Below are 20,947 nucleotides of genomic sequence, written 5' to 3'. Positions count from 1 at the left end.
TGGGATCATAGCCTGGAGCAGGGCGGGACAGCAATGGGAATATTCTCCCTGGGTGTTAAATCCCTGCTGTGTGGTGGAGGCTGTCCCACACCAAAGCCCTTCCCAGGTGTGAGCCAAGGAAAATATAAAGCTCCTGGAAGGATAACTGGTGAGGGGGATAAACCTGCAAGGGGAAGGCCCTCAGAGCTGCCCTTGGCCCTTTTCCATGAGGCAGCTCTCCAGCCCATCACTGAGCTGGGTGGCACCTCCTGTGGCACAGCACCAGGCTGGCACCACCAGGCATGAGCATTGCCCCTTACCCCTCATCCAGAGGGAGATTTTGAGGCAAAATGTGATTTTTGGTAGCCTGGCATGATGCAAATTCAAGCTGGTTGGGGCAGGGGCAGAGCATCCCCAGGGCACCTGCAGGAGGGACCCTTCCCAAATTCCACTTTACCTCCATCCAGCTCCACTGCTGTTGGACGTGTTGGGATTTAGTGTCAAATTTTAGGAGCATCGGTCTGCGAAGGCGGTGGGAGAGGATTGAGGTGGGAGGGTGGAAGTGCCTTCGTGATGGGAGGGGATTGCAGAAATATTTGGGTTTATTTTAATGCCAGGCTTATTGCGGGGATTGGGAGCTTAACCTGGCAGCAGAGCAGCGCTTCATCCCGCTCTGGATGGCATTTCCAGCTCCACACTGTCATTCCACGCTGTCCTTCCTCTCCACCGGCAACCAGAACCTCAAAGCTGGTCCCGGTGAACCACTGCCTGTGGGGTGGAGGGAGGTGGCTGGGAATACCTGCCTGTCCCCCTGTCCTGGCAGCACCCCCAGGACCCCCATTCCTGCACTCCAGGCTGTGTCTGATGCTGCTGCTCTGACGCTGGATGAATCCATTCCCGGGAATGCCGCAGCTGCGGGGTGCAGGAGGGGTTGGCAGCGCTGGGGTTTGTATTTCTTTCTTTATTTTTTTTTTAATTATTTCTTTTTTTTTTTTTTTTTTTTTGGAAAGGGCTTATATAACCTTGGGGATTCTATTAATAAAAATAATGGTTTTGAACTCTGGGAACAACCAGCCCCAGCAATGAGCAAGGAAATGCTCCAAGTTCAGAATGCAGCAGAAGGGAGATAAGGGACAGGCATTCCTGGCAGGAATAGTGGCCAGGGGCTGAGGAGGGGGAGAAGGGATTCCCTGCCTGAAGGCAGATCATCAGGATTTGCCTGTGCCTCCTGTCCTACACCTCCCAGTGCCCAGGGAAAAAGAGAGGAGGTGGGAAGGGGGTTGTTTCAGCCCCAGTGTGGGTCTGGACCCTGTGGGTGTGGGGTGGGTGAGCACCTCTCATCCTCCTGCACCCGTTTTTAAACACCCCAGATCCCTCAGCTGAACCCCAGGCTGCATCCAGGGCAAGAGTGTGGGAAGAGCAGCCCAGGTGAACATCACCTGAAGGGTGCTCGTGGTCCCCAGGGGATGCTCCTGGTCCCTGTGGACACTGGCCTTGGCTCCACAGGGGCTTGGGGGGAAGTGTTAGAGGAGGTAACAGCAGATTTGGGGTTAAAGAGGCACATCTGAGGCTCAGGCCCAAAACAGGAGGTGGCTGTTGTGTGTTCAGTGTGACTTTGGGGTCATGAGCCCTGGGGGGGTTCATGTTCTCCCCCCAGTCAGTGCCAAGGAGCCTTTGTTCTGCTCTTGTGATTTAGGGGCTCTTTCTCTTTTTAATCTCTAAGTAGCCAGCAAGGCATATAAAGGATTTGCTATAAAATTAAGAGAGGTTAAAGCCAAGGTGGCAATTAGAGAAAGCTGGGACATAACCTAAATCAGGGCATTTGGAGGCAAAACACCCATAGCCTTTGGGATGTGTTCAAGTGTCCAGTTGGTTCCCTTTAATATCGAAATATTTAAAACCTCACTTTTCCACTCAGGGTGAACGTTGCTTTAGGTTTATTGTGTTTCCCCTTTCACCATGTGGGATTATCAGCTTGTTTCCCAGAAAGGCTTAACACACCCCTCAGCAGTGGCCTGGGGTTTGGGCTGGTTTGTTTGGGACTTTATTTTCTTTTTTTTTCTCCCCTTTAAATCTCCCTTATTCAAGTTGTCACGGCTTGACAGCCTTGTGCCAGGAACACGCTGTCATCCTGAAACTCATATCTTTAATTCCTTCCCTCTGATGCTGATAACACCTTAAGATGATTAAGACTGGGGGGGGGGGAAATGTAATATCTTATTTTTTGCTGTTTGGATGCTGATCACTGACTCTCAGCAATTCATTCATCTCAGGAAGTAGAATTGGAGTGGTCACCCCCTTCTTCCCAGGGGTTCTCCTTAGGTTTAGTGCCTGGATTTTAATTGCTGAATATCCACGGCTGGGTGTTGTCCAAACATTTTTCTTGTCCGTTGGAGATGCAGTGGAGTGACAAGCCCCCTGCCACAGCATCCCTTGGCTGGGAGCCACCCTGCAGCTCTCTTTGGGATGTTCCCAAGGGCAGCATTCCCGTGCTGGCAGTGCCAGGAGACACAGGATTGGGCTCGGACGCTCTGTCCTGCTCCAGCCCCAGTGCCAGTGCTCGCAGCATGAGTGACACAGATTCCTGTCACCATGAGGTTATTTATATTTTTTTAAAGATGTTTTTGGTCTGGGACATGTTCAAGGTATGTTTTTTGGCTTCCCAGTGTCGTGGGGCACCACTTATCCTGTGCCCAGCTGACACTTCCTACTGGGCTGGGCACCAGCTGCTTTGGGCAGCAGCCTCCACACCTGTTTGCTCCTCTAGGAAAGAAAGTGCTGGACAAAATGGAACACTTTAAATCCCTGTAAATCCCTGGATGTGGAGCTTTATGTTGGTGTGTGCAAGGGCAGGACCCTGGGGATGCACTGAGCAGGTCAGGGGAAATAGGAGACAGCAGTAAGTTTGGAAAAACATCTCTTTTGGCTTAAATTCCCTCTGTGTGCTGGGTTGGTGGGTCCTGTGGTCTGATGAGTGGCTCGGGGCTGATGGGATGTTGGTTTAGGATTTTAGGTCATGCTTGGATCACAAGTGGGGCATGACCAGGGAGTGGCAGCACTCGGAGGGCTCTGGGTGTGTCTGTGTCAGACCTTTGGGTTTCCACAGGCCTCAGTGTCCCCAGGGGACGAACAAACAGCCCCTTCCCTCACTCCTGTTCAGGGAAACTGGGTGCTGGCACCTTCTGCAAGTGTTGCAGGACTGGGTGACCCAGGACAGGTCACTTGGGCCCCGATGCCAACGATGGTTCTGTGCCAGATGTGGCACAGTGGGGTCCCTGCTGACAGTGGGGTCCCTGCTGTCCTCACTCTCTGCACGGCCCAGGGGTTTAGAGGGATGAGTCTGGGGGCTTTAGGAGCACCATTGGAGGGGACTCCTCAGCCCTTCACAGCTCCTGAGCCGAGAGAGAACTGACTCGAGGAAAACAGGGAGCAAGGGGGGAGAGCAAAGCTGCTGCTCCCTGACATGGTGTAACCTGTGGGCTCGGTGTCCTTCGTGCTCCCGGCATCCCCTGCTCCTGGTATCCCTGTGTCCACCATATTCCTGCCATGCCTATGCTCCCACTCTCTCTGTGGTCCCCATATTCCCAGCATCCCCATTCTTCCCATGTTTCTGGCATCCCTGTGCCCCTGCTGTTCCCATGCTCCCCATGTTCCAAGCATCCCCATGCTCCTGGTGTCCCTGTGCCATTCCATGTCCCCAGTACCCCCCCACTACCGGTGGCCCTGTGTTCCCCATGTTCCCAGCATCCCTGTGCTCCCCATGTCCCCGTGCCCCCCTGTGCTCCCAGTACCCTTACGCTCCCGGTGTCCCTGTGGTTCCCACGCTCCTTGTGTCCCCGTGCTCCCGGCACCCTCACATTCCCAGTGTCCCCGTGTTCCCCATGCTGCTGCCATCCCCATGCTCCCAGCGTTCCAGGCACACGGACTCTCAGTGACACCTTCTCACCTTCTCCTCCTCCCACCCCGCAGGAAGAGCGGCTGAGCCGGACGAGACGATGACTGCGGAGAGCACGGAGACCAACGGGCCCGTGCGGGAGCCGGAGCTGGGGGGTCCCAAGGCTCCGGTGCCCCCCGTGCCCTCGCGGCGCCGGGGCCGCCGCCTGCGGCGCAAATCCCCCCCGGAGAGCCCGGTGAAGGGGCAGCTCCGCATGCGCTCGCCGGCCGGAGCCTTCGTCATGGTGGGCATCTCGGTGGTCCTGGTGGGCATGACCATCGCCGTGGTGGGCTACTGGCCCCACCGGGGGCACGGCGGCACCGGGGCCGGCACGGGCAACGCCAGCGTGGCCGGGGACACGAGGAGGGAGGTGGCAGCTGCGCGCCACGGACCCCACAGTGAGAAGCTGAAGCTGATCGGCCCCGTCATCATGGGCATCGGGCTCTTCATCTTCATCTGCGCCAACACGATGCTCTACGAGAACAGGGACATGGAGACGCGCCAGCTGATGCAGAAGGGGCTCTACGGCATGGCCGGGGGGCTCCCCGAGGGCGCCGGCCCCGAGGACGGGCACTGCCAGCACGGGGATGGCCCCAAGGCCAACGCCGAGTGCGTGGAGGGCTGTTACCAGGTGGACCTGTCCTGCCAGCCCTGCCCCGGCCCTGGCAGCAAGTGGTCCGACTGCTACGGCCCCAATCGGCTCCAGGCCATGGCAGAGTTCCTGCAGCACCCGGTGGGATCCCCCGCGGCCTCCCTGCACAGCCTCCGCTCCGGCGCCTCCGCCGAGGCCAACCTTGGCCTCCCGCGCCGCGCCGGGGCCGAGTCCCTGCTCTGCTCGGCCGTGGGCGCCCTGGCACTGCCCGTCATCAAGCTCAACAACTGCCTGCTGGACGCGGCGGCGCGAGGGGCTGCTGGGAGGGTGGGCCCTGCTGAGCATCCCCCCGAAACACCACGGCCCTCCCGGGCCCCGCTCCCCGTCGGCGACAGCGTCACAGCGTGTGGCCAGGACTGTGGTGGTGGTGGTGGTGGTGGTGGTGGTGGTGGTCACACCGTCATTGACATGGATGGCGGGTGCCCCGCTGCAGAGCTGGTGGCAGCAGATCTCAGCCCCGATGTGCAGCTCCACACCCCGGGACACTCCAAATCCCTGGACCTCGGCCGGCCGGGGGTGCTGCTGGTGGCCCCCATGAAGGACCGTAAGAACCGGAGCTGGCCCCGGCTGGACCACGTCAGCCTGGTGGGCTACGCCAAACTGGAAAGCACCGGCGAGTCCTCGGACCGGCTGCTGGAGCCCAGCGAGCCCCCGAGCCGGGCAGAGCCCCGGCCCAGCTCCTGGGTGGTGGGCACAGAGCAGGGCACGCAGGTGTGACATCCCTGGGGACATCACGGTCCCTCGTCCTGGCCCCCAGAACCCACCAGCGGCCCCGAAAGCCCCTCTCCAGGAGGGGTTCGTTTGTAAGCAGGTGCCAAGAGGAAGATCCTGACGCGCTGCTCCCAGGGGAGGACTCGCCTGGGGTGGGATGTCCTTCCTGGCGGATGCCCTTGGCCTTACAAGCCCTTCTCCTGGTGGCTTTTCTGGAGGAGCCCCCACTTTAAGACCCAACAAACTGTGGGGTGGGGATGTGGGGGTGAGTGAAGCCTCACCAGCCCCTGCAGCACTTTATTTCAGTGGGGTTGGGGTGGGGGGATGATCTGGGGGGTGGTGGCCACTTGTCCAGTCTCAGCCCACCAGAAAATTTGCTTGCCCAGAGCACGTAAGCCCGACAGGGCTATTAAATATTACCTGGATGCCACGTGGTCCTGCCTCGCCTCCTCCTGTTCCCAAGGGATCCTCAGGGTGGGCAGTGCCAGCAGCAGCCGGTCCAGAGGGTCTCCAAGACCTTGTGCCCCCACCCAGGCTGTGCTGGAGAAGGGATGCTCCATAACCAGCTGCTGAATATTTGCAGGATGAGGTGATAAGCTCGAGGTTTGGGTGGGGTTTTTTTTGTAGAAGAGGGATGGTAAAGGGATGCCCAGGGAGCTGCAGGTGGCAAGCAAGGTGCTGCTGCCCACCCAGAGCGTGGCAATTCCCAGAGCCTGTCTGTGGATCCAGGTTTATTGGTGGTCTGTGCTGGTTTTTGGTGGGATGAAGGGTGCAGGAGGAGGGATGTGAAGGGGCAGTGAGGTGGGTGAGTGTCATGTTATTTGTTGCCCTTTGGATGCAGAACAGGAGCTGCACAGGATGAGGCCGGAGAGGTGGGAGCTGGGGGTTCATCCCATCCTGTTCTGCTCCCTCCAGCTCTGAATGGCTGAAATACGTTTTATCTGCATGAAATATATGGGATTTTTTTATTCCTGTCTCTGCTTCTGCCTCTCTCTGGCCTGAAGTGAGCACAGAGCATCAGACCTTGCAAACTTCGGAGTCAACAGCCTTCTCCAGACCAAAACATCCCAGCAGAATGGCTGGGGAATTGCCTTTTCTGGCAAAACCCCCTCTTTTCTCAAAAAGCAACCCCCCACAGTGGGGTTTTTTCCTGCTTTACAAGGAAGAGCTGTCTCTGTTTCCCTCCCAGGGAGGTCAGAACCAGCATCCCCCTGAGCAGGGGACAGAGACGGGGCCGACGGCTGCGGTTTGGGGCCGGTTGCATCCCGAAGGATTTACTGGCAGCGACACCAGCCCACAGCTCAGCTATTTATTTGGCTGCTGAATCTCAACATTATTTAGGCACTGGTTCAGTGCAACAAACAGCAACAAGAAAAAGTCACCGGCAGGGTCTGCCCTGGAGCAGCATCCCAGGGGGAGGGCCAGGAGGTTGTTTTTGTCCGAAAATAACTTTTTATTTGGGCTCAACCAGCTGCAGCCAGAGCTCAGGCCGGGCCCTGGGCCACGATTCAGGAACCAGCAGCAAGAAATTGGAGCCCGAAGCACCACAAGGAGCTGCACCAGGAGCTACTGGGGGGTTTTGTTTTCATTTTTTTTCCCTCTGTTTTTTGGCTGGGGCTCAGCTTGACTGTGGGAAGTGGCTGGATCACAGGGGAACCTGCCTGGACCACGTGCCCACTCCAGCATCCTCCTCCTGCCCCATCCTCCTCCTGCCCAGCTCAGCAGCGTCCTCCAGGGAGGCACTTCTGAGCCACGCTGGGATTGTTTCAAAATGCCAAGCTGCTTGATTAATTAATCTGGCAGGGTGAGATGACCCGTGCCTCCTCCAGGGAGAGCATCATCTGTGCATCCCTCTCTTTCAGCTCCAGCTGTGGACACCGTTTCCAGAGAATCTGTGGGATTTGAACAGTGCTGGATTCAGAGGGTGGATGCCATGGATGCTGTCCCCACAGTGTGCTGGCAATAAACTGGGCAGAGATGGGGCTGGGTTAGAAAAGAAATTAGAAGAGAAAATAGAAATATCCCCCCTGGATGGATCCCTTGGCTGACCCTGCTTGGCTGCAGAGGTGGGAAGTGAAACCATCCTGGAAGCCTGGAAGATGTCTCACTGTGCAGCCTGTGAAGGGCAGTTCTGGGTGGTCTGTCCTGCCCAGGAACGGGCTGGATACACTATGGATTAAATATCCAGCTGTTCTCACCCACTGGAATATCCCATCCCAGGAGGTGCCCACTGCAGGAGGAGATTCCTGCCAACTGAAGAGGGATTTTACCAGAAACACCAGCAAAGAAAATCAGGGGGTTATCCCAAATACCAACACTTCCAGCCTGGCCAGGACTGACCCCGGGGTCCCTTGGGCCAGAGGATGGACACTGGAGCAGCCAGAGACCCCACTAATTGCAGTTACCCCCCACCTCAAAGGGCTGGTGCATGGCTATGGGGTAAAATGTGGAAAATGGGTTTGGGGGAAACCACTGCCATAGGCTGTGTGTGGGACAGGTGCCCTGGGAGGGTGCAGACCCCACTGAGGGCTGTAAGAGGGTCTCCCATGTCCAGGGACACCCCTGTAGTGCTGCTGGGGCTCCAGATTTGCTGCTGGGACACCTCCAGATTTGCTGCTGGGGCTACGGGTTGCAGGGGGGGTTATTAACACTCCCCCAAGTCTCTCAAACAGCTCTACAAGGAGCTGGGGCCAAGGACTGTGCAGCTCCAATGGGGCAGGTTCGGTGCCAGCCCGAGAAACACCCTGCAAAGGGGCAAAAAGTGGGGGGTGGAGAGAGAAGGGCCGTGCCAAAAAAACGTCAGCTCCAAACAGCAAAGGATCCAGACCCGAACCCTGGAGCACGAGAGCCACGGGCACACGAAATCAGCCACAGCCGGGGACGATCAGCTCCCACCCCACACCTGATGCTGCTCAGCCCTCGGGCTGGTTTGCAGCCCTTCCTGCCCTCCCTCCTCCTCTTCTCGGGGTCACAGTCGTGAGTCTGCTCGGTCGAGGAGTCCTTCCTTAAGATTTCGGGTCCGTGGGAAGGCGGGGGCTCTGCTCCTGGCTCTGCGCTTGCAGTACCGCCGGGGAACGCCGAGGCTGCGGCGTTATTTGGGGTGAGCGATGCCGGCCGTGAATCTGCCGAGGTGTCGGGAAGATGAAGTGTCGGGGACGGTGTGACCTGTGCGAGGTGACGGTGCAGCCCCTCCTGCTTAAAAGATGACCCTGGTGGGTGTGGGGAGCTGAAAACCTCGATGACCTTTCGGCAGAGTACACAGGGTGCTGCTTTTTGTTGCTTTGCTTTAAAAAAACAAGGCAATAATGTGATATGAAAAGCCTCTCTGCTTTGATGAGCCAGCACTGAGCCGAGGGCACCCATCCTGGCACTTCCCAGTGTCTGAGGGAGCCGGGATGAGGCTGGAGCTGGGGTGGGTTTGGGGGTAGTTGCTTGATCTTGGTTTTTCTTTATTTTCTGTGGGTGTGGGGTGTCCTCCACAGGTTCATCAGCACCCCAGGAGCTGCACATTTCTCCTGCTGCAGAAACGGGCTGAGCAATGTGGGATGATCCCCCTGGGGCTGGTCCAGGTGGGATGGGGTGAGCCGAGCTCCAAAGCCAGAGTCCCCCCAGTGCTATCAGTCATTGAGTGGCAGGAGCTGGAGCCCAAATCTCCAGGGCTTTGGCTTGGAGTCCGTATGGAACCACTGGGGGCAAAAAGGGGAAAGGAAAGGGAAAGGTAAAGGAAGGGATGCCCACAGACTTGCAGGTGTCCTGCAGTGGTGCTTTCTTGGGGGCTTGGGGATGGAGCAGGAATGAACACAGTGCTGTGGGATGAGAGGTCACTCCCTGCCTCTGGCTTTGACTTTTCCCCCAGTTTCCCCAGTGAAGGAGCTCAGGGCTGGGCTCAGTGTGTCCAACCTGGCCCATTGCAAATGTAATTCCTCCATTTCAACCCTATTTATTCCAGACCCTGAATCCCCCTGGGCTCTCCCAGTTGGAAATGAGGGAGTCACCCCACTGCTGCAATTCCCCCTGGAGCCCTGGGGGCACTGCACTGACCCCCTGAGAACACAAGTGGCTGCTGAGCCCCTGAAACGGGAGGAACAACCCAAAAATAGCCGAGGGTTGGAACAAACTGGAGTTTGAATGGGAACTTTCTCCTCCTGGTGTGACAGCTGCTCCTCTGGGATGGAGATATGAGGAAGGACCAGGGATGGATGATGAGCTTTTGTGGCTCCTTCCCAAATGATGGGACCTCCAAGAGGGAGGCACTGCCTTTGGTGTGGGATCTGGGGGCTGGAGCTGGCGCGGGGCCACCCAGGAGCTGGGACTGGGCCCCCGGGAGCTGTGGGGAGCTGCTGCTGCCTCCTGCGGGGCCGGGACAGGGGCTTGGGGTTTGGGGTTTTATTTATTTGCATCTGCATTGCCATGGTGTTTGTTTGTCTAATATTTTCCCTTGCTTGTAGCCAGGCAAAATGCCACAGCAAAGTTACCACATACACACTCCCACACACCCCCCCTTCTCTGGCTGTCAGAGGGGTAACCCTGGGCTTGGGACACCCACCCTGAGGGGCTGGAATGGGGGAGCTTTAAGGAAAAGCCTTTCTAGGTGTGGTGGTCCCCTGGCTGACAGCCTCAGGGCTTGGTGGCTGAGCAAAGCGTTGTGGTGGGTGTTTGCTGTCCCTGTGCTTGTCCCCTGGGAAAATGAGCTGGGGACACAGTTCCCCTGGGAATTTTGGTGGGGGGGGGGCTGCAGTGTGCCCTGTGCTGGGGGTGTCCCTTCACTGGTGATGGCAACGCTCCTGCCCAGCAAACTGTTGTGTCTTGGGTGGATGGGCCGTGTGGGAGCAGGTCCCACCGATGTCCCTGCAGGGTGTCCGTGACAGGGACGGGCTGGGAGCCCCTTGGGGACCATTGTTAGCCCAGTGTCCCCTCACCACGAGGGTCCCAGGGCTGATGATGTTCTTTCAGGACACACCCCCCTATTGCCATGGGAGCTGGGAGCCCTGGGACGGACTGGGATCAGCTTGGAGCTGCTCCCTGGGCAATGCTAAAGTGGGGACACAGCTGATGCCTTGGCTGCTGAGCAGGAGACTGACACCCCAAAGCACAGCTGAGCAGAGGGATGAAGCCATTTCTTGGTTGTTTACCCCAGACACGCTGGTCTGGGGGCTGTGGTCTGTGCCTGGCTGTCCCATCACACCAGTGCCTTGTCTGGAGGCACTGGGAGCTCCACAAGCCCCAGCTCCCCGAGACAGGGCTGGTTTTGGCATGACCCTGATGGGGTTGGACAGGGCAGGAGCCACAGTCTATGCTGGCCCAGGGAGATAATGTGACACACTCAGCTCTGCTGCAGAGCTGGGAGTAAATTATGGGAGTAAATCCTGACCCTGACAAGTTACGGGAAAGCAGCTCCAGCGGTGGCAGATTCCCAACTCTCCAGGGTCGGTTTCTGGGGGCTCCTTTGTAAGTTTGGCTTTACAGCATGTTCAGATTTAATACTTGGAGAGGCTTGCAAGCAAACAGGCCTGGGGCAGGGTGGGAGAGGCGATGGCTGTGTCTGGAGCGATGGGAATTCGTGGGGCTTTCAGTATCTGACAGGGGCCATGTCCCCCTTCCCTCTCCCCTCTGCCACGGGGGGTGGTACCACAGCAGCCCCAGGGCTGCCCTTGCCCCCAGGGCTGCTCTTCCCAGCCAGTTCCCAATCTCCAGCAGCCCTAACTGGGCCAGCTGGCTTTTGTTCTCTGTCAGGCTGCTGGCCAAGATGCCCTGTCAGCTTTCTGCTCCGTGTTTCTGTCCCTCCTAAAGCTGCTGCAGCCAGAAAAAAAAAAATAAAAAATGAGATGGGACCAAAAAAATAGATGGATGTGACATTTCCTCCCTGCTCCAGTTCAGTCATGTTCCCTCGGGCTGGGCAGCACCAACCTCACCTGGGTGAATCCTGGATCTCAAAAAGGAGGGTTTTTTTATCAAGTGATGCTGCTCTAGGAGAAACTTGGACTCTGGGAATCCCTTTTACCTCACCATAGCTTCAAAGGGAGGTTTTATATCAAGTGATGCTGCTTTAGGGAAAACTCTGGGAATCCCTTTTGGCCCTTTTTGGGGGGGCTTTGGTCTTGCACGTGGCCCCACTGGGAGCTGTTTGGAAGGGTCTGAAGGCACCAAGAGCCCAGAAGAATGCTGGTGGTGGAGGCTGGCACAGGGCTGGGAGAGCCACAGCTGCGTTTGGAGGGGCAATGGGTCTGGTTTAGGCTGGAAAAACCAAATTACCATGAAGCCAGGCTGGGGGGAAAAATGTGGAGGAGGGTGAGAAGAAGGAAGAAAGGCTCCAGGGCCAGGGAGAGTGTTTTGTTTGAAAATTTATTGAAAAATTCAATACAAGAAGCAATACTGAACACTTAGGTCTGTCTAAACGCTACAGCAACTTTCCCTTTGATTCACTATGAAAATCCAAAATAACAGCTCCCATCACTAGTTGATCTAGAAAGATTTGCCAACTTTAAAAGTTACTATTTTTATAAAGAAGAGTGTAAATGCCTACCCTAGACAATTCACAATTGCCTTAAAAAAATTTTACAAAGCTCCTTCATCTTCTCAACTAAATTATTTTATTTATTTTTACTCTTTTTTTTTTCTTTTTTTTTCTCTTTTTTTTTTTTTTTAACAAGTTGCACCTCTAAGGCTGGGACACTACCACCTCATAAGGTAATTGTACAATTAGGAAAATCAGCAAACCACAGTTTATTTAAAACTAGAAATCAGTCAGTCCTTTGCTAACACATCTCTGTTGGTCAGGGATTGCTATCAGGCAACTGGAGCCACCGTTCCAGTTTAATGGAGGAGAACAGGAGCTCCTTGCCTTCCTTTCTATAAAAACATTCATTCATATATAAATAGCTTCCATATAATGTATATTATACAATCAAGACAGTCTCTGGGTGAATTTGTGGAGTGGGAAGAGCTGGGAACATTCATATAAATAGACTTTACTTAGCCGGTTTGTCCCTCGAGCTGACACAGCACTGCTCAGAGCCAAGGACCTTAAATCCCACTGGAGGTGGAAGGGGTGTGGGCAGCCCCACCACGGCCCTGCATGAGGGAGGAAGAAGCTTCTTCTGCTCTTAACTTTTTATCTTCTTCCCAGGCTGCTGCTGCTCCCATCCAGCTCCCGGTTCGGGCGGGAGAGGGTCAGTGGGAAACCCCCGGGGTCGGACAGCAGATGATGGCAAGGGGCAGACGAGGCCATGACTTGTTTAAAATACTCAAGGAGAAGCCAGAACTCTGCAGGGGAGGGGGAAGTGTGAGAGTGGACAGCCTGGAAACGGCCACCCAAAATCCAGGGGAAAAGTAAAATACGAGCCCTTAAAAAGGGACATCTGCAGCCACGGCGGGCACGTCCCTTTGGGAAGGAACCACCTCTCCTGCCAGCAGGTTTCTCACCCCCAGAAATCCCCTGCTCAGGGTGTTTTGTCCCACTCATTGTGCTCAGGGCACAGGACACCCCAAGGGAACACCCAGGGACCAGGTTCCCCTCAATTCTTGTGGCAGCCAAGTGCCCTTAAGTGCTATGGACAAACTTAATTTATCACACTGGCTCTGCCTGGTAAAGCCCAGAAACCCTCTCAGCCACTACTCCATGTGCTCATTCCCTCCTCAGGTGGCTGCTGCAGGTGAGAAGGAAGGACTGAGTGGGGAAAAAAGCTAAATTCCCAGAAAAAGGACAGTGCCAGAGGGTGCTCAGCATGAGGGGTGTTTAAGGCAAGCGTTACCCAACTAAGTTGAGGACAGCGGGGACACAGACCTGCTCCAAGGTCTGCGTGGCAGAACAAGGAAGGAAGGGGCTGTTCAGACAGGTAGAGGAAGACTTAATCTCTACACTGCAGCTGTGGAGCCCAGGAGTCCCTAAATCCCCAGAGCAGGATGCCCTGTGGAAGGCAGAGCACCCCAGGAGGGGATCCCGCACCCGGAGCAGCCCAGAAGCAGCTGCTGGCATGGGAAGGCTGGAGGCTGAGCAGGGGCCAGCAAGGCTCTAGGAAAGCCAAAATCCAGCAGCTCCAGCAGAGTCTCCAATCAATACTGACAACTTAATTAAAATTGCACCTGAATCTGAGAAGCTGCAGCAGCCCTGGTGCAGTTCCAAGGCTGTTTGCAGCTCGACAGCGAGTCGTTGCAGCCTGAGCTAAATCCAGTGACTTCTGAAACACAGCATTCAAATTTGAAACTGGAGAGAGCTTTTTCTTTATTGCCATTTTCTTCCCATCCTCGCCTGAGGAGCAGCAGAGCACTCCCTGCCCTCAGCTACCAATGTGCCACACACTATATATATATATATATATATATTTATACATTTAAAAAAAAATCACAACCTCAAAGTGGACCAAAGTGTTCACAAGTGTCTGTGCAGACTCTTAACAAAGCTTGGTTGGTTGTTTTTTTTCTGCTTTTTGAATTTAAATGCTGGAAGGACAAACCCAGGCATGATTAGAATGTTCCCACAAAGCTCAGAGAGCAGCAGTGGGAGCTCAGCCCCTGGCGCAGGGCAGGGAAGCACATCCAGCCCCTGGAATCATGTTTTTGGGTCACCCCTTCCACACTGCAGATCATCCTGGGGGTCTCTAAGCCCAGCCTAAAGCTGCAGACACCCACCCTGGGATTTCATTCCAGCAAGGGGGTCATGAAGCCAAATCCAGACCCCCCGGGACAGCGTGGGAATGTCAGCACTTCCCGTGTGGTTTGGCTCTATCATGACCAGCAACACCTGACACCTCCTAAAATTCCTCGTTCAGCCTCTCCAAATACAGCTTACAGGCCTAGGAAGGATTGTCTAAAGGAGTTTAAATTAAATGATAGTAGGATACACGCCCTGGGAGATGGGTAACGTGTTCAGCTTTAAATAGCACTGCGAGGGGAGGAAAAAAACCCCAACCCATGACTTACAAAAAAAACCCCAACAAAACAAAAAACCTCCCTAATTTAAAAATCATGAACACAAACAAGTGTAAAACTATGACACTGAAAAAACTCAGTTCCTGTGAATGCTGCACAAGCCTACCTTAATAGCATCCCGAGTCCACACACCTTAAACACACACTTCTAAGGGCTTTTTTTTTTAATTTAATGGCATCTAGAAAACACAAACAGGGCGGGGAGCACTCGGCAGAGACACACGGGAGGAGGGTGAGATGCTACCACAGTCCTCTTTAAAGCTCTAAAATTCACAGTATAAAGATACTTGAAGCAACTTTTCCAGTATTCCTTAAATCTAGTCAGCTATTCAGATGTGTGCATAGGCTACACCACAAAACCCTACTGTGATCACACACTGGGGGCTGGATCCCAACGGGGAGGGAGCTCAGGGGAGGGGGGCAGCTCCCAAGAGCTACAGGAATAAGCCAGAGGCAATCGGAAATGCTGCACAAAACTGAAGTCTTGACTCTTTAAACTGACTCTCCTGGCAGGAGGACCCATGGCTTTGGGAAGGCAAGTCCGGATCCTGCGCTGGGAATATGCACAGAGGTGGCTTTGGCTCCCTCATCCCGGTGGAGGTGGAGGGAATAGGAGATAAAACAGGGGGAGCCCTGGAGCCCTGTGAGGTTTTGGGGTGGGGGCTGTGTCTGAAGAGGCTTTGCATGAGAGGGAATGCAAAATTGAAAACCTGTAAAAAATGTTCAGTACAGTTAGAAATATGGCAGATTTCTGTCACAATAGATATAAAACAAAAAAAAAAAAAAACAGAAACAAAAAAAAACCCCAACAACAAAACAAAACCCTATATCCAATAGGATCCAGTGGAGCCTGGAAAAATCCCAATAAAATGTCAAAGCGCAACTCCTAATAAATGATGTGAATGTCTCTGAGTGTCAAGTCTGAAATCCGAGGTCTTTGTGCTCCAGGTAGTTTCTTGGTAGTTTTGCTGGGTTTCTTTTTCCTGGTGTTGTGGCTGGCAGGAACGTTTCCTAGGGAGAGAGAGGAACAGGGTAAGAGGAACAGCAGCCAACAGCAGCTTCCTGGGAGACAGAGGAACCTCCTTCCCAAAAGCAGATGGAGAACAGGTGAGTTACCATCCATGGCAGGTGGGAAGTGCCTAAAGGGGCTCCAGGAGAGCTGGAGAGGGATCTGGGACAAGGGATGGAGGGACAGGACAGGACAAGGGGGAATGGCTTCCCTCTGCCACAGGACAGGGTTAGATGGGATATTGGGAAGGAATTGTTCCCTGTGAGGGTGGGGGAGCCCTGGCACAGGTTGCCCAGAGAAGCTGTGGCTGCCCCTGGATCCCTGGAAGTGTCCAAGGCCAGGTTGGACAGGGCTTGGAGCGACCTGGTCTAGTGGGAGGTGTCCCTGCCCATGGCAGGGGGTTGGGACTGGATGAGCTTTAAAGTGCTTTCCAACCCAAACCATTCCAGGATTCTTTGATCACCAGTGTGGGGTAGGATGGACTTTACAGCACTGAGGCACAGGCAGAGCTCCAGGATTCCTCAAGCAGCTCTTTCCTAAACTCATCAAAAAGGGATCTTTCCAGGCAAACTGGGGTCCAACTCAGGGGTTCCCTGGCACTGACACAGGCAGAGTCCACCTGTCCCCAATGGCTCCATGTGCTGCTGGTGCCTCAGAGGTGTTTGGGAAGGCAGAGCAGCCTCATGGCAGGAGCTGTGCAGCTTTTAACCAATTCTGGCTCATCTCTCCAGCAGGATTAGTCTGTATTTGGGCCTCCTTCATCAGCCTCACCTGATCTACCAGGACCAGCCTCAGCAGCGAACAATAACCATTTTATCGCCACTTTGACCATATTTAGCCAAACCTTGTGTGCCCAGAGATCCACCCCCGTGCCCTGGGAGGGGAGCAGCCCCCACCCCTCCCTCGTGGGTGGTGTCTGTACTCACACAGCCTGGCTACTCCTCTGCAATCTCAGTCTCCTGGTGCACGACCACTTTGGTCACCGACATGTCCGGGTGCTGCTCCTTCGCCGCCTTGATCGCCTGTGCCAGGACCTGTGGGACAGCCAGGAGAGAAGGGGGCAGAGCGTGTCAGAGCCCGGACCAGAGCGTGTCACAGCGTCACAGCACGGGGCAGAGTGTCTCAGGGCATGGCAGAGTGGGGCAGAACGGGTCAGAACACAGCAGAGTGTCTCAGGGCATGGCAGAGTGTCTCAGAGCATGGCAGAGTGGGGCAGAACGGGGCAGAACACAGCAGAGTGTCTCAGGGCATGGCAGAGTGGGGCAGAACGGGTCAGAACACAGCAGAGTGGGTCAGAGCATGGCTCAGAGCCCGGCACCCACTCTCCCCAAGGGCACAAGAGCCTTCTTCTAACTCTGGAGAGTCAAAAAGAATTTTACAGAATTAGAGAATGTTAAGGGTTTGGAAGGGACCTTAAAGATCATCCAGTTCCAACCCCCCTGCCGTGGGCAGGGAGAACTCCCACTAGACCAGGTTGCTCGAGGCCTTATCCAGCCTGGCTTTGAATACTGGGCAACCTGTGCCAGGGCCTCACCACCCTCAGAGTGAAAAATTTCTTCTTAATATCTAACCTAAATTTCCCCTCTTTCAATTTGTACCCGTTGCTCATTGTCCCATCCCTACTGTTCCTGACAGAGTCCCCCTCCAGCTTCCCAGGAGGCCCTTTCTGGGGCCTGGAAGGCTGCTGAGGTCTCCACACAACCCTCTCCTCTCCAGGCTGAACAGCCACTTCATAGAATGACAGAATATCCTGAGCTGGGAGAAACCCACAAGGATCATCCATTCAACTCCTGGCCCTGCACAGACACCCCAACAATCCCACCCTGTCCATCAGAGCATTGTCCAAACCCTCCTGCAGCTCTGGCAGCCTTGGGGCTGTGCCCACTGCCCTGGGGAGCCTGGGCAGTGCCCAACCAGCCTCTGGGGGAAGAACCTTTCCCTGAGATCCAACCTGAGCCTGCCCTGACACAGCTCCAGCCCCACTGAGCTCTGCCCTCAGTCTCCTCCTGTCCAGCTGAACAAGCCAAGGGCTCTCAGCCGCTACTTGTGTGGCCCCTCCAGACCCTTCACTGCCTTAGCTTGAGATCTTTGTGGTGCCCAAAACTGCCCCCAGGACTTCAGCCACACACTTTGGTGACTTGTGGTGCCACCACATCATTTCTAAAAAGAAAAGCTGTTTTTTAAGAGTATTCCCATCTCTCCACTGGTAGCAGATGGATGAGAGCAATCAAGCAAAGCCTGTTTATTCTTCCAGCCAGTGTGATGAGCACATTTCAGACACCTCAGACATTTTCTGTTGGAATTAATAAACCAGTTCTTGTCATAAGAATATTCTCCACCCCCACGATACTTGCAACTAAATTTAAATTCACAGTATAATTCTCTGATGACAAAATCATCACTTCCAACACACGCAAGAGGCCAGTGGGGCTGACTCATCACAAAGGTTTTACATAAAGCCAATGAGATTTAATGCAGGTGCTGAGTGCTCTGAAATTACTTCTGGCACTATACAGCAGCAACAGTGTTTCAAAGTTATGGGAAAATTAATTCAGATCAGCCAGATGTCAAGGAAAACTTTTATTTCACATTTTTATGGATTTTTTATTTTTTTTTTAAAGTGCCATTGTCCAAAAAAATTCTGGCATCAAAACTTTGTTGCCAACACCAGTTTCAGAACAGAATTCAGCTTTGCTGGCCCAGCTGCATAATGTCAAAAAGGAATTTATTACTGATATAGAATCATAGAATCACAGAATGGCCTGGGTTGGAAGGTACCTTAAAGCCCATCCAGTTCCACCCCTTGTCATGGCCAGGGACACCTTCCACTAGACCAAGTTGCTCCCAGCCCTGTCCAACCTGGCCTTGGACACTTCCAGGGATGGGAGCAGCCACAAGCTAAAAAAAAATATCAGTTTGGAAGTTTTATTTTTACCCCAGTACAATTTCCCTGGGTCAGTTTTTTTAGTGACATTTTCTTTGGACAGGTACGAATGTCTCCTTTGTGGCAACTCTGGGAAACTCTTTTGGATCAGACCCACACTCCTACCTGGTCATGGTCTACATCTGCATCTCCTGTGATGACAATCCTCTTCTCAATCCTTGTCTCTGAAATGCCACCTTTTACAGTCTAGAACAGAAGGAAAAGCTGCTGTCAGTGTGGAAGTGCAGAGGAATTGGAGCTCACTGGGGCTGCCTGTCTAAAAGTATCCAAAAATAGCGTCACCAAACAGTCGTGCCACGGCATCAGAGTCACGGGGGAAACTGCTGCTGCTCAAAGAAAAACTGTCAAACAGTCATTTTTTTTATAGCTGAGCCAGGGAAGAGCTTTTCCTCACAGTACAGCTCTTCCTGCTGCCCCACAGGACAGTCAGAGCCCACCAACTGTGCTGCAATTAATGCATAATTCAGCCTTAACGGGGGCAACCTGGGCCCCTTGTGCTTCGTTTCAGGTATTAATCATATTTTTTGAAAGGAGCTTCCAAGAGGTTTTTTCCCCCTATTATTCAGCTCTGCCCATCTGCTCCACCAGGCTGTTGTTTGAGCTGTTGTTTCACTGGTGTTACCTTGGTGATCTGGGTGGTGGTGGTGCTGCTGGTGGTTTCCGAAGTGATGGTCTGGGCAGTCAGCAGGATTCCAGGGTCTAAATCCCCATTGCCACCGTCTGTCTGTGGGACACAAGGACAGGCCATCAGTCCCTGAGCAGTGTGGACAGGAGCAGGGGCTCCATGTCACCAGAGCAGGAAGCAATCCGAGGACAGAAGCTCCTCTCCATCATGGGAGAGGGACGCAGCAAGTCGACCTATGCCCAGGTGCATGAGGGCTGGGCAGGGCTCTGGAGGCTGGAAGTCCCTGGACTTTTAAGACTGGAAAAGCACAGATCCACAGAATCCCTCCTCAGGGAGGACCTGTGGCACCCCTCAGACCGGGAAGGCCGGGTTGTTCCCAAATCTGGGCACACTGCTGGCCCTGCAGTGCTGGTCATGCCCCTCCACACTTGGACCACAAAGGGAGACCAACACAGACACCGATCCCAAATCCCACCTGCCTGCATCCATGGAGATCCACAAAGCCAAGAGAACAACCTGGTTCAGGAGGTACCTGTCACCCTTCCTCCCTTCTGACAACACTTTGTATATCCCTTCCTTGATCTCTGCAGAAGCAAGGAGCAACCACACATCTGATGAATCAGGAATAACTTTTAGAGCTGGTTCTTGGATCCCCTCCTGCCCAACTCGACCGCTCAAGGTCGCCCAAAAATCCTAAACTAAGTCATCCTGGCCAGCTCATCCTGTCTGTGTCCCCACTGGGCAGCATTCCCAGCTCGGCAGTGGGACAATATCCGGAGTTACCACAAGGTGGGACCATTTTCCACAGACCGAAGAGATCCCGTGGCACATCTCACATCCACTGCTCCCAGCCCGGGAGATGCACTTTTCCTTTTCATTTCCCAGTGGGAGCAAAACTCCTCTATTCATCTACTGAAGATCAGGGCAATGCTCACCACCTTTGTGTGAACGACTCCTCTACTTCTGCAACTGGGACAGATGCTGAACAGTCATGGGATTCCTCCAGAATCCCAAATTAGACAAGCACAGTCCATGGGATGTGGAAGGTGTCCATGCTAAAGGCAGGGGATGGAACTGGATGGCATTTAAGGTCCCTTCCAGCCCAAATCATTCGATAAAACCTGGTTTAGACTGAGGATTAATTTTAACCTTAGCAATCAATATGACCTTTGTACACTGGTATCACTCCATTAACTTTTCCAGTTTCCAATCACCACATCCCCAGTCTGCTTGTATTCTATACAAAACTTTCGGTGTTCAACAACCTTTTCAGGCTTGAAACCTAAAGGATTAGCAAATAACTTATAAACCAAGTTCTGAAGAGGCATAAACAGCAAAGGAAAACAAGACAAAACATCTCTTGCAGAAAGAAAGGCCAACTCAGGTCAACTCCATATGGTCCAATCTGCATCCCAAAGCCACCAGTGGCTGAAGATAAATTCTGTTAGAATGAACATCTTGAAAAAATAATTACTCTTCAGGGATAGCAAAACCACTGCTTCTCTAAAAACACCAGATGCACCTGGAAACAGTGTCCACAGCATCAGTTAATGTCTGTGCTGTGACTTGGAGGTGTGGAGAACGGCAGGTGCTGCTGTCTCATCCTGAGGGCTGGGAAAGAAAACACTTCCTTGAGTTTAATTAAGCCCCTGGGAAATTAATCAGAACACACCTTACCTGTGCAGCTTCATAGGTGATGGTCTTTGTCTCCGTGTGGACAATGGGGACTTCTTTTGTGGGAATTTCGCTTTTGATGGCGCTGGACACGTCAGAGATGGTGACAGTCTGTGTCTTCACCAGGGGGGGCTGTGAGACAGGGTTAGAAACACCTTGTGAACACCCAGCTCCCACCTCCACATCCTGACCGTGCTGCTGGCAAGGGTTCTGACACTGATCTGATAAAAGCAAACCAAGGGCAGCCTGGGAATCTTTGGGTTTGAGGCTCTGGAACTGCTCAGAGGGCAGAGACAGGGAGTGAGGATTAGACAGGCAGCAAAATCCTCCAGCCCTTCCCCACCTCTGGTGAGCCCAAACCAGGAATTAGGGGTTTAACTGGTGTGTCACAACACCACAAAGACACTGTCTCCACTGATTCTTAACTTCCTAATTACCAAAAGTTCACTGCCAGCTGCCAGGGGAAGAAGACCCTCATCTGCTGATGCCAAT

The 20,947-nt window shown here is 53.8% G+C and overlaps 2 protein-coding genes across 27 annotated transcripts in view; one reads left to right on the top strand and one right to left on the bottom strand.

Annotated features, from left to right (window-relative positions):
- Positions 1-3,974: 3,974 nt before the first annotated feature.
- TMEM200B (transmembrane protein 200B) lies at positions 3,975-5,936 on the top strand. Its single transcript, XM_017831054.1, has one exon. It carries the CDS (start codon positions 3,975-3,977, stop codon positions 5,280-5,282), a length of 1,308 nt encoding a protein of 435 aa, XP_017686543.1. The 3' UTR covers positions 5,283-5,936.
- A 5,985-nt stretch (positions 5,937-11,921) lies between these two features.
- EPB41 (erythrocyte membrane protein band 4.1) overlaps positions 11,922-20,947 on the bottom strand; it is an 88,034-nt gene continuing 79,008 nt past the window's right edge. For 24 of the 26 annotated variants that reach the window (XM_017831018.1, XM_017831007.1, XM_017831009.1 and 21 more), the window contains 5 exons: positions 20,459-20,587; positions 18,779-18,880; positions 18,262-18,342; positions 16,139-16,246; positions 11,922-15,214 (listed from right to left, as the gene is read on the bottom strand). In XM_017831018.1, the coding sequence (XP_017686507.1) occupies positions 16,148-16,246; positions 18,262-18,342; positions 18,779-18,880; positions 20,459-20,587 (411 nt within the window). In that variant the 3' untranslated portion in view covers positions 11,922-15,214; positions 16,139-16,147. The remainder of the gene's footprint in view (positions 15,215-16,138; positions 16,247-18,261; positions 18,343-18,778; positions 18,881-20,458; positions 20,588-20,947) is intronic. The other 2 variants (XM_017831012.1, XM_017831033.1) reach the window with 1 other exon arrangement.

The sequence above is a fragment of the Lepidothrix coronata genome, unplaced genomic scaffold, assembly GCF_001604755.1.
Source record: "Lepidothrix coronata isolate B3197 unplaced genomic scaffold, Lepidothrix_coronata-1.0 Scaffold187, whole genome shotgun sequence".
NCBI classification, from domain to species: domain Eukaryota; kingdom Metazoa; phylum Chordata; class Aves; order Passeriformes; family Pipridae; genus Lepidothrix; species Lepidothrix coronata.
The sequence above is the reverse complement of the archived record's forward strand: the minus strand, read 5'-3'. Positions and strand labels throughout refer to the sequence as shown.

Bases quoted from the DNA above. Each gene is read 5' to 3' on its own strand.
- TMEM200B (XM_017831054.1), top strand. From the start codon at position 3,975: ATGACTGCGGAGAGCACGGAGACCAACGGGCCCGTGCGGGAGCCGGAG.